Source organism: Oenanthe melanoleuca, chromosome 1, assembly GCF_029582105.1.
Source record: "Oenanthe melanoleuca isolate GR-GAL-2019-014 chromosome 1, OMel1.0, whole genome shotgun sequence".
Classification (NCBI taxonomy): domain Eukaryota; kingdom Metazoa; phylum Chordata; class Aves; order Passeriformes; family Muscicapidae; genus Oenanthe; species Oenanthe melanoleuca.
Window position 1 is genome coordinate 91,108,693 of NC_079333.1, and position 16,392 is coordinate 91,125,084.

Sequence of the window (16,392 nt, forward strand, 5' to 3'; positions counted from 1 at the left end):
TTTCCAAAAATAGTGCAAATTCACAAAAACATCTAACAGGAGATCTTCAGTAACAAACTAAAACAAGCATCTTGTTTAGGCATATGTATATATCCATTATGAGAACATGCTGAGATTGTTTCGTATTAGTGAAGCAGTGTCTTATCAAGAAATCCTGTCAGTCTTGTATAAATTACTTTTTCAGTGTTGTCCTTCTTCCCCTCCACCTTTCTGTTTCACTTTGTATGACTGGACTTTGTACCCATATACTGATAAGTGCACAGCCATCTTGTTTGCATGGGAGAGGCAAAAACTGAAACAATTCCGTGCTGCAAGGTAAAACACCCTTTCTGCCCAAAAGTCTGAAATTTATATATAGTTTAATTGTAAACATTGGGGTAATAGCTGGAGTTCATAATCTTTCACAGCTCAAATTCTTCATGGCAGTAAGTTAGCAATTATGAGAACATAGTCAATATTGTCTTTTTTGCATTAGCTTGTATTTTTTGTAATGAAAAGGAGGTTGCTGAAACCATACACTTACATCTTTAAGATACTATCAAATACAGTGGCAAATTATTTTGCAACAGAATGCACTTTGTTATCAGGTATTCCCTGCCTTGAACAGATTAAAAGGAGTATAAGCATTATTTAAATTGTGAAAGCATTTTGAAGAAAATAGAAAGCAGGATCTTTATGAACTAGATGATTTTCCAGCTGTGCCACAGCAGTTTTTTTCTTAGCACTTAAGCTCTGGATGTTTAAAAAATAATGTTAAAAGTGTATGTAATTTTGATTATGGAGTCTGTTTCAAGCATCAAATGGAAATGAATTGTTAAATAGTTTTGTAGGGGGATAGATTCTGAAATAAGTTTCTAGTTTTGAACTGGTTCATATGCAGTGTATGTCAGTCTGTAATAGTCCACACAGTTCAAAGGCGCAAGTAACTTTTAAAGGGATATTAAATAAATTTAATATTTTCCTTTGTAATCTCATACACGTTCAACTTGCAAACTTGGTGTAAAACAGCTACTGAGAGGAGAGTATCTGTAGGAGGAATCTCTGAGATAGAGGAAAATGGCAAAGAGTAACAGAAAGGGAAAAGGTAAGGAAAAAAATCATTACTTCTGGATAGGTGTATCTGCCTGGCTTAAACAAAGAAATTGCATTTGAGCAACCATTCTGAGACAAGAAGAAGGAAGATGAAAGAGAAGCCTATATAACCACAACAAGTGGTTGGAGCAGAATCTGACCATACATGTTGCTTGCTATGCAATTTTGTAATGACTCATTAATATGTATTCCATCCGTCCTGTGTTCTCACAAACATGTATTTTACTTTTGCCCTTAGGATGCTCTGTAGGTGGACTTTAGTAAAGCCTGTGTTAAAGCCTCATCAGTCCAACAGCTGAGGCTGTGCTAACACAGGGAGAGTGCCAGTCGCCAACAGGGAGCACTGTGTGCTGCTGGCCCCTGGAAGAGCCTGTGTTGAGGGAAGTCATGGAGGAGGCAGGCAGCGAGGCACAGCAGCACTGAGGCAGTGACTAGTGCTAGAGAGGCAGAGACCACTGGGGCACCTGGGCAAGCAGATTTGGAGGAGTCGAGCCACTGCATCCAAAAGGTATTTAGCCTCAGTTTACATGGATGGCACGTTGATACGGGATTCTTGAGTAAGAAGGGATTTGAAATTGGGTAGGGCATGGTTTGGAAAGATTACAATTGCAGAGGAGTTTGTGGGGTGGCTTCTTGTTTGTATGAGCAGAAGTTTGAGGATGAGGAGAAATGAAACAAAAGTAGTTTAGGTGAGAAGTTTAATTGAGAGGAGGACTACAGGACAATTGAGATGGCTTTTTAAGAAGAATTTTTTAACAAGAATTGTGGCTATGGCACTCTAGGCTTTTGAGTGCACAAGTTTAAACAGCTTCAGGTATGCAATAATACTGATTTTGGGGTTTTTTTGCATCCTGGACAAATGTTTCAAATTTGGTGCAAAAATGGCCTCTTCCTTTTGTCTACCGTGCTAAAGAATCAGTTACTAGCCATACTCACAAGGAAATCTTAGGGTACAGAGCTCAAACAGATCTGTTTTTCTCAGTTATTGTTTATATTCTGCCCTGCTGGCAGAACTGACTATTATGAGGGATAAGATTAGAAGCTATTGACATGGGTTAGTCACTTAAAAGAGCAAATCTTAACATCACATCTCCAGGTTTCCTATATTATTATAATAGACAACTGGTATGTTCTCTAGTATAGCAGTTGTCCAATAATAGCAGTGAAGTATTGTCCTGAAAAAAAGGCATTTTGAACAGAGAAATTGATATGTTCTTTCTCATTGATGAACAGAATCCATCCTTTAAAAACATAAGGCTGTGTTGTACCTAAAGGCACAAAGCAAAGGAAAACATTTTTTCTTAAAAACTTATTTAAAAACATTCTCATACAATAGGAAAAGCAAGTTATTTGCTTCAGAAATACTGGCAGCATGCTCCAGATGAAGCCAAAAGATAATGAGACCCCTGGAGCTATTACTGAGAAACTTTCAAATGTTAATGGAAAAGCTAATGCTGGTGTACCACAAGAAAAGGTGTGCCATAAGAAAATAGAAAAATGCCTTTTCTGAATACCTTTTAGTTTATTTATGATCTTAAAATGTTGTACAAAGTAAGGGCAAAATGAAATAAATTGCTGTAGTTTTGAGCTACTGATAATTTTCATTTTGTCATGTTGAGATTTTTCTTTAACTCCTATGTGCAAAAAAAATGCTGTTCTGTTTTAACAGCAGGAATTTACAAGTTTCATAGAGTTAAACAAGGAGTAAAGAACTAGAGAAAAAGGAAAAGAGGAAAGAAGGGAAGGAGCAAGAGTTTTCTACTTATACAGGTCAGAACAAACCTGGATACCTCTGACTTAAATTGCTGGTTTTCTGTATTGCTGTAAAAGAATATTTGCATTTCTACACTGTTTATTCAGGTATTTTTATTTTCTGTCTGTATCTAAGTATCCACCTAGCCTGTTCTTGTATTGTAGACATATATACTTAGAATTATTTGCTGTTGCAGGTATCCTTCAGTTTAAGACATTTATTTTAATTTTTACTTAATCCTATGATGTTTAAAGTCTATCTCAACCTTTTGCCAAGGTTGGTATAGTCACACTTTTTTTTAATTGATGGGAAAGTCAGTTATTCTTTTGTAGAATTATTAAAATTAGTAATGGGTCAAATCTTTGGAACTGGGATACAGGTTTGGTTAATGTGTATATGCCTTATTTTGTAAATGTCTTTGCCTTTTGTCTGCACATTTTTTAGCAGACTCTTTTTCTATGTAGTTTGCAATCAGACAGCTGCATAGCCACTGTGCAGCTCATCATCCTTCTTTTCCTAATTGTATAAATGTTCTTTCTAGGGTAAACATTTTCCTAGTTTGTAAGACCTCCTAATTTCATGATTCTTACATATTGTTTTCAATTTTGTTTTGCAATGATTGTATTTTCTTTTAAAACTGTTTTGTAATTTTATTGTTTAGTGAATAATGTTAGTGGAGTATCTCTTCATTAAAGGTGGCTAGAAAAATACTTAGCATCTTACTCTCCTCCTCCCCCCATGTCTGAAGCTCTTTCATCATTATGTTAATTGGGGGGAAAATAGAAATGGTGAATAGATAAAGCTATTATTTTTGTTTTAATTTTGTATTAGATGATAAAAATTGAGTAATTTGAGAGTTAATCTTTTAACCCAAGTCAAAGTAATGCAGTAAAAATATCTCCCAGTCCAAAAAAAAGTGATTTTTTTTCACCTTGTAAGTGCTAAACAGGCTATTTTTAATGTTTAAAAGTAAGGGAGAACAATTTAATTTTTGAATTCCTTCATTTAAAAAAGAAAAAAAGACTTTTTTGTTGTTGTTGTTGTTTAAGTCTGCTTTTTTTTTCCTGCTAGAAACACTTTTGTCAAAAGAAATTGCAAACAATTTCATTCATAACTATTTGCAGAATGAGGACAACATTCCATGAATATTAGTTGTAGGACAAAAGTAACATAAACCAGATTTTCCGGTTTTGGAAACTGTAGGGAAGGAGCTTGGTCTTTAATAAGCCACTGCTTGTCTATTTTTAATGTCTCTTACCCATGCAAATTAAAAGGAAGGAGAAGCTGTTTGTTTATGTCCTGTGAGCCTCCTGCTTATAACAGCAACACCATAAGTCAGTTGGTCTTAAGTTATGTTTTGCTTAATAAGCTTTGCCATTTCTCTCCCTGGTAAAAAGTTCACTTTCAGCTCTAGATGGGTTTAATAACAGCAAATAAATTTTTGGCTCCTGGTAATCAGTGAAAGTAATTTGCCATTGGATCCATTTATTCCTTTTCATTTTAAATGTGATGGGTTGGCCCTGGCTAACAGCCAAGAACTTACACAGCTGCTCACTCACTGCCTTCCTTCCTTCCTTCCCCAGAGATATGGGGAAAAATTAGTAGGAATGCAAGTGAGAAAACTGGTGGTGAAATAAAGACCGGAAAATCCCTGTCATGGACAAATCCACTTGGGGAATACAAGTTAATTTATTGATGGGTAGCATAAATATTTAATTGGTTGGAGTATTGAGAAACAAAACAAAACAAAAAAAAAAAGGACAAACATTTAATCTTATGGGAAAAGCAGTTTTCCTCCCACTCTCCCAGGTTTAGCTTCAGATTCCTCTTTCAGTTTCCTAGTCTGCACACCTTCACTGCAGACACCTGCTCCTGCTGTGCTGCTGCTGCAGGTTGTGCACAGTCCCTTCTGGGAGGCACTGGGTGCCACACAAGGCTGTAGTCAGTGCTTGGCTGTTTCCCTATGCTGCTCCTTGCTCCACAGACCACAGTGCCTTTGGGCACGTTCCTGATCCAGTGCGGGACACTTCTACTGCTCTGGCCTTTTTGTTGTTTCCTCTTCCTCCTCTCCCACTGTTCCTCACAGCCTTTTCTCTCTGTTCCTCCCCACCCCCCCAGTATTTTTGCACTTCCTTAACTATGTTTGCCTAAGGGCTCACCTGTGATCCACAGTGATCATTGCAGAGCTGACTGGAACTGAGTTCAGCACAGAGCAGCTCCTGGCCTGTCCTCATAGAGGCATCCCCTGGAGTGCCCCTCCATTGTCAAAACAACCTCTTCTTCTACCTCTTATGTGACAGGGCAGACATGTGCATCACTGTTCCATGATTAGAATGAATGAATTTCCCATGGGGTGATGGGGGTCAGGAGAACATGTAGGATACTTGTACATGTGAGTGGTGTCATGACCATAATGTCACTGTCCATGTGACATGCTGAACAGTGCCCCTGGACAGTGACAGACTTTTTCTTTCCTTTTATCAGGAACTGGAATGTTTTTTTCTTCTGTGATGAGGATATCATGAAGGAAAGGATCTAGTGATCACTGGTGAATCATAGGCTGATTTGGTTGCCTTGTGTATGCTGCTTGTAGGAAAGTAGGCAGGGAGTAGACAGCCTGAGCTCACAGTCTGTTGGCTGGCCACCTCTGACAAGAGCTTCTTGATATATCATCCTGCTTGAATAAATTCTGTTCTTTTAAAACTGTGTCAAAATAAAGTTTATTTTTCCAATCAGATTTGTGACTGTAACTTAAACACATGCTAGCTATAGCTGACTTCAATTAGAGAATTACCAATATTCCTGTAAAATAATTATTGCTGTTGGATCGATCAGTCTTATCTCTTTTGTTTTAGAGTAATGAAAGAACAAAATATTGAAGATGGAATATTCATCATATTGCTATACAGTCTGGAAAGCAAAAATACTTAAATGAATCCCTTGGAAGAAAATTTTGCTACTAATACTCATTGGAATATGTCCCCAGTTCTTAGATTTCTAGTAGGAGTTACCACAGAATAAGAAACCATTACACCAAGTAAGGTTGGTAGAGCACATCATACTACTAGAAAAACTTCATGTTTGTTTATTACAAAAAAAGGTGTTTTTTCTCATATTCGTGCTGAGAACATACAGGCAACCCATCATCAGAGTGGGATTTATTTCATGTAACTGTTACTTTTGTATAAATCTAGCCTAAACTAGGTGTTAAGGATTTCTAGTCTGTGGAAAAAGGTCACGAGCATCTCTTCCAAAATTTATTTATACCAGTCTTAACAAGAAATTTTTAAGGTGCCTGTATGTTCCTATTAATTAAAAGGAAAGCTAGGTAATTAGCTCAGACTAAATGCCTAACTTAAAGATGAATAAATTCACACAGATTGGTTTGCACTATGAGTGCCTATTTGCTGTGGGCCATATAGGTAGTTAAATTCTACAAGGGTAAAATCACTACTGGTTGAATTTAGTCTTGTCTTAATTTTTCTATCTGGTTCAATCAGCTATATTGAGAGTCCTTAAGTGTTATCATAATAAAGTATAAATAACAATAGAACTGATATAAAAATAGTAACTCTTTGAGAACAAACTAATTCAAATGCTTTTTTCTTTAAATGAAGCATCATTTTGGAAATAGCATAAGATTGGGTCATTTTGTTGATGTGTTACTTGCTAGCTTTATGTAGCAAATTAGAATTAACTGGACATTTCCCTGCATTTCCTAACTACCATTTCTCTGGTAAACCACTCTGTCTAGAAAAGTGATTATGGGTAGAAGAACATGGTATTATAAAATCCAAAGCTTTGATCTTGGCAGACTCCAGAAGATTCCATTAAGTAATTCAAGGGAGAGAGATGGGTTTTGGTTGGGGTTAAGTTGTTTGAGTTTGTTTTTAGTTTTTTTTTTCTGTTTGGTTTCATGTTTTCTTCTGATAGGCATTCAAAGGCTACCATTTCAGTGGAAAGTGTTTAGAAACTGCTTTCAAATTGAGAAATAAAATTCATTGTTAAGTGGCTGGTTGTGCTACTGTCCTTTCAATGACTTATAGCATGACTTAAATGCCAACCTTCAGATCTGTGCTCTATCCCTATGAAGGCAGTGTGTTGGTGAAGTTGAGTGTTGTTGTCCAATATTACTTGTAATTACTTGAACTTCTATTTAATTTTTTTAAAAACACTGCAATGAATATGAATAAAAACTCAAAGGAGACTAGTTTGGCTGCAGTTAGGCAAAGGTGATTTTGTAACCAGTCAGTGAGATGAAGCTGTGGTTTCTATGTTGTCCAGTTCAAATGGAGGTAACCAAACTGTTAATTTTATATGTAAGAGTCACAGTCTTGCAGAACCTTACAGTCCTTATTTGCTTGCATAACTCTTAAGTGCAAAATTTTAGGCACATAAGTTCTTCCGCATGTCCATTTGACATTCTTGAGGAAGACATTGTCAAAAATAATCATTTCACTCAACATCTGTGGATATTAAAAAACACTGACTCAACATCTTTCAAAACAATATCATGGCTGAATTTAGCTAAGCCTTCGAAGTATGTAAGAAAAATTTCTTTTAATTGTTTTGGATACTTATATCTATCCAGGAAGAGACGTGTCATAGTTGTTAATGGTTAGTTGCTCATGATTGGCTTTTTTTTTTTAAGATTTTTCATTCTCAGGATGGTGCATACATGGCAAATAATATTGCTACCTGTCTTATCTCAAGGATCTTTTTCTTACATTGCTGACCAGAGCCCATAACCAAAATCAACTTTTTAATGAGTGTTTGGATAATGGAGAATATTGTGAAACAGTAGCAGGGTAAAAATGTATTGCTTTAATGTGTGTATCTAATAATGTAGGATTTTGGTTACAAATAATTATATCACAAAAGATTGTATTTTAGTCCATTCAGGTTATAATTTGCTACCAGAAAGAATGTTTATTATTTGTTAATTCTGCTTTTAAGTTCTGTAATTTAGTTGAGACAGAAGTAGAAAATTCTTGAGAGACCATTTTAAAAAGATACCTAAACTAAAATTAGATCTGATAAGGGCTCTGTGGCTTCATCTCTGTTCAATTCAGATTCAAGAATTATTTGACCTTAAGAAACATGATTATTTGTTTTAATGTTTTTCCCAGCTTATATTAGGTGAAATTTCTTTGCTGCAATGAGACAACTTTTAGTCAATTAAGTACAGATTTTCATATATGTATATAGTTAAGATGTATACTGAAATATAATGAAAAGTTTCAGGAAACCAGTTACAGTGTATGAAAGATTCAGCAGATATTACCGACTTGTAAAAGAGGAATTGAGAGAATTTAGCAAATCTTAAAATAACACCCGAAAATAATCAATTACACAAAATATTACTTTGTCATTTCTTAAAATTTAAAAACTTGCTTTTTTTTTTTGCTTGTTTCTCACTAATCTGAATAAATTTCTCTGCAGAAAATAAATTTCTCTGCAGAATCTTAGAGGGCAGGGTTTTCTCTATTTTGTTTACATTGTGATTTTTTATGACTAAAATTTTTGGAGTTCAAGCATTCAGTTAAGCTAGGTAATTTTCTTTCCTTTTTTTTGCATACTGCTTAAGGATAACACAGCATTTTTTAATGAGGTCAGTATCTTTAAATGTTGCTTATTTCATCAGAAAATACTGTACCTTCCAGGATAAAGTATATTAAGCATTTTCTCAAAGGGTTCTGTTACATTAAAAGACTAGTTTACAGATAAATTGCTTAATCAAAGTTAATAAAAATGCTGAGAGGATTCAGTTGGGAAGAGATGTTTGAAAGACTTTCATTTAATTGTTCCTGTAAAGATGCATATGTCTGTAGCAGTCAGATGATTATCCTGCACACAATTGGATAAATACATCATGTGACAGGTAAGCAACTGGCTTATGGGTCAGGTGCAAAGGGTTATAGGGAATGAGGTGACATCAGACTGGTTACCTGTCACTAATGGGGTTCCACAGGGCTCCACCTTAGCTCCAGTACTCTTCAACATCTTCATAAACAATGCAGGACTGGAAATGTTTGTACTAAATTAACTTGGCTGTGTTGCTAAATTGGGAGGAGCTATTCACTCCCTTGAAGGCAGAGAAGCCCTGCAGATACCTCAATAAATTAGAGGACAGGGAAATCACCAATCATAGGAAGTTCAACAAGGGCAGGTGCCAGATCCTGCACCTGGGGTGGGGCAACCCTGAATATATGGACAGACTGGGGAAGGAGAGGCTGGAGAGCAATGCAGGGAAGGGACCTGGGAGTCCTGGTCAATGGCAAGTTGAACATGAGCCAGCAGAGCCCTGGAGCCAGGAGAGCCAACCCTGTCCTGGGGGCATCAGGCACAGCATGGCCAGGGCAAGGGAGGGATTGTCCTGCTCTGCTCTGAGCTGGGGCAGCCTCACCTCCAGGGCTGGGGGCAGCTCTGGGTGTCACAATGAAAGGAAGGCATTGAACTATTGGAGAGTGTCAAAGGAGGACAGTAAAGATGGTGAAGGGCCTTGAACGGAAGCCGTGTGAGGAGCAGCTGAGATCACTTGGTTTGTTCATCCTGGAGAAGGGGAGACTGAGGGGAAACCTCATTGCAGTTAAAACTTCCTCAGGAGGGGAAGAGGAGGAGCAGGCACTGATCTCTGCTCTGTGGTGATCAGTGACAGGACTTGAGAGAATGGCCTGAAGTTGTGTCAGGAGAGGTTTATGTTGGATATTAGAAAAAGTTCTTCACCCAGAAGATGGTTGGGCACTGGAACAGGCTCCCCAAGGAAGTGGTCACAGCACCAGCCTGACAGAGGTCAGGATGTGTTTGGACAGTACTCTTGGGCACATGGTGCAATTCTTGGGAATAGTCCTGTTCAGGGCCAGGAGTTGGATTTTGATGATCCTTGTAGATCTCCAACTTAGGATATTCTATGATAGCCATATGTTGAGTCAGTTATCTTGATGGGGGAAAAAAACAAAACTGAAAACAAACAGAAAAAATCCAACAATTCTTTGACCAGCATTTTTTAATGAAGAAAATTAAAACTTAATAGAAGTATTTGGTGAAATAGTGGAATGTATCTGTTTGGGGCTTTTCTTTCATTCATTTGTTCTTACATATTTATACTTAGGATTTTTTTCATGCTAATAGAAAATATGTATTAGAATCCCAAAAATATAGTTTGGAGATATGTAGAAAAAGTAGGACATGTGTATGCCCCACATACATGTGTGTATGTGCATATTAACACATCTGTGTGCATATGTGTGCATGTCTATAGGTTCCTATACAGTGATTAAAGTATTGTAGGTTGCAATAGGATATGTGAAATATAAATTCTTATGATGGCTGTTGTAGGAGATGAAGCACCTCTTGAATCTATTCAACTTATCAGCTCCCTTAGAAAGATAGAAGCTACTTTTAGTTGTATTATATCAGGGGGAAAGTGAAGCAGAGGTTAAAACTTGCACTTACGTCCCCACTTCCAAAAAAGAAGGAAAAATGTTGCCAGATGTGAAACATAAGCCTTCAAAGCTGATGCCTACTGAAGAAACGTCTAAAGAGTGTTATGGAAGTAAAAAAATAAAATAAAATTGTTTCAATGCAAAAAACCAACCCAAACCAAAAGTTAATTAATTACAAATAGACTGTAACAAATCCATGAAGGTTAAAAGATCCATGGAGAAATATTCATTACAATATTCTCGTCTCCAAAATGCCTTTAATGCTGACTGCCAAGAGCTAAAAGGCTGTGCTAGTAAAAGAAATTTTTTGCCAGGGTTTGTTTTTTTTTGTTTTTTTTTTTTTTTTAAATCTTTTCTTAAGCATTTGAATTGGCTCTGGACAGAGAGGAAACATTAGTTAGCTGGAAGCTTCATCTGATTTTGTGTTACCATTTTTGTGTTTTGTGTTACCATTAGGTCTACAAATGCCTATGTTTTTACCAGGAGAAACCCTGGTGTAATACAGACAGCCTTCAGCATTCTCAGAGCTTCATTCTTCTCACGTCCTTCCCATTTAGCTCCTTTGAATTTCTTTGCTGTTGTCTGTTCCACTCAATTTCATCCATCTGATTTTTCTTGCTTTCTATGCACATCCTTTCAAGACATATGAAAATCGGCTGCAGAAAGAGTACACCAGAGAAATCATTGTTGTTTGGATTATTTCTTTTCCCTGTTTCCTTGTTGATTTCACTTCAGGGACATGATATCAGGTGAAGGCAAATAGCTCAGTGTGTGAGAGTATCTACAGATAATCCTTCAGGGTAGAGAAGTATCCAGCAATATTGTTATCAGAGACAACCTTCAATAACTCAACTTTTGGCTGATTTACAAAATGAGAAATGGAGGTATTAACTGAGGCTACCTTCTGCAGCTCTTGCAAGCATCCATGCAACTCTCTACATTATGTTGCCAACATATAATGTCCCCTTTTTCAACATGCCCATTGCCATTGGCCTTTTAGATCTGAACATAAGTGTAGGAACAGATCTGGCAGCAGTTTGCTACTGTCCTCTTGGGTCAGTTTGGGTTTTAATTGTTCTCTTGGAATGCATGGGAAGCAAATCACATTTATTTATCTTTTCAGGTAAGAAAGGTAGATGTTACACAGCTTTATTAGTATGGTTACTTGATAAAGATACTTGCATCTTGTGCAGAAATGCATTTACTCTTTTAGACTTACAGTTTGTGTATTTATTTTCCATGTCTGAAATGAACTAGATTGCTTCCCATGGGATAAACAAATTAACAATATACTGCAGTGATAAGGCTGGGATCTTTAGAGGTGTCTGGATTAAGTCTAAGCAGAACTATTGTCACCAAAGTGTTGATAAAATGTACCTTAAGCAGTAAAAGATAGCTAATAGACTAATTAGTGTTCTGTCTGTATGTGAACTAGCACTAAAAGAGTTAAAGCCCTCTTTGCACCTATACTTTCTGGCAGAACAGCAATAATGAATTTGGGAATCAGAAGTCCCAGCCTGTTTGGATCTCTTCTCACTTATGTTAGTCCCAAATCTTATCTTCCCAGGTTTTTTCCAATCAGATGTCTTCATTTACCATAATCATAACTCCTCAGCTCTTTCCTCCCAGACATTCCCAGTTCTCTCTCACCTCTGTTCCTCAGTTTTGTTTTCCTGTTCACTGTCATCCCTTCCAGTTTCTTTATTCCTCTACCATTTCTCTTCATTTCTGCCTGCAGTTCTCATTCCAGCTGGTTCTCAACTTCCATTCTTGCTATTAAAGTCAGAGTAAACTCTTCCTGTTTTGGCTCCTCTACAAATAATTTTACCCACCTCATTTCTTTGTGAATCTGTCTCCCTTGATGTCTTGTCTCTTTGTACCAGGTCTTTCAGTTATGACTTCTTTATTTTCTCTCCAATTACTTTTGTCTACCATAACTCATTGATTTACAAGATTTTTCTTTCTTGACCAGTTGTCCTCATTTCTCTGGAAATTGTCTCTACTCCTTTTTCTACTCTTTCACTTACAAATTTCTATCTTAGTCCTGGTTTCTTCCACTTCTTGTCCAAGAATAATGAAGAGTGCAGGTGTAATTGATGCCTCACCTGCATTTTGAAAAGGCTGTCTGCATCCAGAAAAGATTGGAATTTTACTAAGAGACAGAAGAGAGTCTGTTCTTTTTGATGTGTATGCCTGGCAGAGTCCTTACAGCCTGAAGGCACTCAGTTTCATCCAGGGCATGGTTGGTGCAGTTTAACACAGAGATATGACAAGTTCTGATTAAGGTAAAATAGCATTCATATCATACATCTGCAAATACTCTGCTTTTACCATAAAAGTGTATAATGGTATGTTGTATTGTGTACAATACATCCTTCTTCCTGTTTTAGGTTGGATATGGCATGAGCATTGTTTATAGAACATTGTGATATGATATCAAATATTTTAACTGATTTTGCTATAGACCCTGGTATTTATAATGTTTGTGAAGAGTCTTTTCTTTAACATACTCCTTACAATAATTTCATAGTTCATCTCTTCACCCTTTTTTCCATAATATTTATTCTTTTCCAGGAACTTCAGCTGTTTGGTTTTTTTTTTTTCCCTGTTGCTGGAGAGAAATTCAGACATTTACTTCATTGGTGGAATTGATTAACTTCTTTTTTTCTGCAGTGAGCCTTGGAGGTTTTGGTCCTAAATGATTTCAGATTATGTGTTTCTCAAATAACATTTGTAGCTAGAAAAAACAAACAAACAAAAAAAAAAACCTCCAAAACCAAAGAAGCACAAAAAAACAAAAGAAAAAAAAAACCTAAGCATTATTAGCTCTTATGATTTATTGTTATATAGTGCATGTGTATGTGCAAAATTGCCACTGAGGTTGTAGTTAGTTCTTTATTTGTCTCTATTTAAAGGCTTCATCTGTGTAAAGGAATGGAAGGAAAAATTAGCCATATACTTAAAAATGCATTTTTATTTCTAAGAATATAAGAGAGAAAATGTTTTTAAAAACTTTCAAGGAAAAAGAAAGCCAACTAAAAGTATTCCATCTTTTTTTCTTTTACTATGCAAAATGTAATAATAAGAACAAATTAGATTAACAATCTATTTATTATATTTTCCACCTGTTCTTACAGACCAGGAAGAAGATGGGGCCCCTTTTACTTCTAATAATTTGCCAGTGTGCCATAAACAGTGTCAAAACACACAGTGTTTCAAAGCCCAATATAATTTTACTGATGGCTGACGATCTTGGTATTGGAGACCTGGGATGTTATGGGAACAGAACATTAAGGTAGGATGATAATTTGGTGGAGTCATAGCTTTATATTTAGTTTTCAGTGGATTTTTAAAATTAAAAATTCCAGAACATTTAGGGGTTTGATTAAGTTTTTTATGAGTAACCAAAGTTAATAACTTTTTCCAGAGATTTGAATATTCAATCCATCTTTTATTTTTTTTTTTGACCAAAGACTTAGCTAACGCATTTATCCTTCTAAAAAGTTGCATTATAAACAGAGGACTGAGCAACAAACCAAATAAGGGTAGCCCTAGAGAACTAAAGCATAATCAACAATTTTCTCCTAGAATATACATGACACAACTACTATGAATTAAACATATTTTGAAGCACTCATGATTTGGGACAAGCTTGTTGTTAACTAATTGGAAATAAAGAGCTGATACTTGCCCTTAATTTATCTTCATACAGTAGTCAATATATTAATTAAAACAAATGTTAATATACTTGAATAATGCACCAGTGTGCCCTGGGATGTTTCTTGCTACCAGCTTGGATGTGATGGTTGTGTAAACAGAGCAAGTGATATCCAGCCATTGTGTTTCAGTGGTGCACAGTTTTTGGCAAAGTTAAATAAAACATTCAGACTAAAAGCACTGTTCAGTCAAATGTTAAATGCTCTTGTTCCTGCTGATGTTAGTTAGAAGTAAAATCTTCTCATAACTCAGAAAAAAAAAAATCAAGTTACAGCTTTTGGTTTTAAACAGGGGAAAATATATACAACATTGATGCTTGGATCACTCCCCTCGCAGGCCTCAAAATCTGTATCCTCTGCTGGGAGAATTTGGAATTAGATTTTTTTGAATATGATGAATTTTCATCTTACTGATTGTTATCAGTAGGTGACTTTACAGATAGAAAATAATTCCATTGGAAAATTAGTGTTTCTGATTTTTCAGACTTAGATGATGGGAGCACTAGTGTACCTTGAGGTCACAATCATTAATCTCCAGGGTCAGAGAGCTATTAGAGCATGCTGCAGCTGCTGGCCAGTCTGCATTAGTAATTTATATCTGTAGAACCAAGGACACAGGATTTCTTCCTGCAGGAACCAATTTTAATCTGCATGATGAGCCAGGTCACAGACAAGTTTCCCATACAGATATGGAAGCTAGGTTGTGCCCCTGGGTCTAATATACCAGACATAATCATGTCAGACATGTAGATATTGTTAATATAAAGCATAACACAGAGTCATAATAATTTGAATCTCTTCTAATAGCTTATAGCGCCACATGACATTATCCCTACCCCAAAAAGCTTTTGCTGGGGAGAGACAGAAGAGACACCAAGTAGGGAGCAAGGAAGCACAGCCTTTCTCTGGTCTCTCTTGCCCTCATTACTAAAGCAAAAAGGTTGTAAAATTACAATTCTGGTCAAGGAACACATTAAAAAGGGTTGCAATATTAATGTCCAGATGTTGCAGTTTAGCACTGGCCATGAAGAATAGAAGAAAGTGAGGAAAAAGAATTTTGCTGCAACATTATTGTGTCTCTGTTCAGACACCTAATATAAAAAAAATTGACATGATAATATTTGGAATTGCAACCCTACCACACTTTGGATAATTTACATACAATAAATTTTAACTGGATTTTCCTGATAGTTCTTGCCTCAGATGCCTTGTGCTTACCATCCTGTATCCAAATAATCGTCTCTGTGCATTTTTTTTTTTATTGTTTTTCCAGAACCCCTAATATTGACAGGCTAGCAGAGGAAGGAGTGACACTTACTCAGCATATAGCAGCATCTCCACTTTGTACTCCAAGCAGGGCAGCTTTCCTCACAGGGAGATATCCTATAAGATCAGGTAAAATCCCATCACTTAATTTATGTATAAATATAATATTTAAGTTACAGTAAACTGTATGAAGGTTTTGGTTTTTTTTTGGGTTTTTTTTTTTTTGGTCTGGACTTTCTTGATTAGTTTATCCTTACTAGGTTAAATAATGGTAAATGATCAGTCCTTTCAGTGACTGATCAAGCTCAGCAGAGTTAGTCTACATTTGAAATATTTCATACATATGGGGAATTTCCACATTTCAGAAGAGTTGACACAAAAGTTTTTTTAGTGAGTAAATTTTTTTATGTATAAATACTGCAAAAAAGCAATCTAACTGTGGTTATTTAATGCCAGTCATGTCCTGGATTGCATCAGACACAATATTACCAGCCAGGCAAGGGAGGGGATTGTCCTGAACTGCTCTGTGCTAGGGTGGCCTCTCACCTCAAGTGCTGTCTGCACCAAACCTGACAGAGTTCAAGTGTTTGGACAATACTCTGGGGCACATGGCATGACTCATGGGGATGTCCTGTGCAGGGCTGCATGTTGAATTCAGTGATCCCTGTAGGTCCCTTCCAGCTGAGCATATCTTGTGATTCTCTGGGATTCTGTGAAATTCCTCTGCTATTCAATGACCCCGGGCCCTTTGCCTGCCTCCACAGTTGCATTCAGGCTGCTCCCACTGTGTTGGTGGGCAGTGCAAGTACTGAACACCACAAAGATCTAGAAAGACTCAGTGGAAGAACCTAATGCAAATACTTATTCTCAGACATTTCTATTTCTGCTAAACCTTTTTTTTTAGACAAAATGTTGGATTTGTGTTTTGATTATTTTGCAGGGCGGAGGAAGTTCATTTAGGTACTCAAGTTGCCCTTAAACCTGGGAAGAAAGCAAAAAAAACACTCATCTCTTTGAAGTGTTATTTTTGTTCCATATCTACCCATACATAGTGTTAAGTATCCATGCATTTAATTTCTCTTACTTTTAAAGTAACTGATCCAAAGCCTATTTGAGTCAA

The 16,392-nt window shown here is 36.5% G+C and overlaps 1 protein-coding gene across 2 annotated transcripts in view; it reads left to right on the forward strand.

Moving 5' to 3' along the window:
• The first annotated feature begins 264 nt into the window (after positions 1–264).
• STS (steroid sulfatase) overlaps positions 265–16,392 on the forward strand; it is a 95,961-nt gene continuing 79,833 nt past the window's right edge. For both annotated transcript variants that reach the window (XR_008839937.1, XM_056485658.1), the window contains exons 1-3: positions 265–315; positions 13,433–13,585; positions 15,280–15,401. Coding sequence is in view for 1 of the 2 variants with exons in the window: in XM_056485658.1 (XP_056341633.1) it covers positions 13,440–13,585; positions 15,280–15,401 (268 nt within the window). In the remaining variant the exon portion in view is untranslated. The remainder of the gene's footprint in view (positions 316–13,432; positions 13,586–15,279; positions 15,402–16,392) is intronic.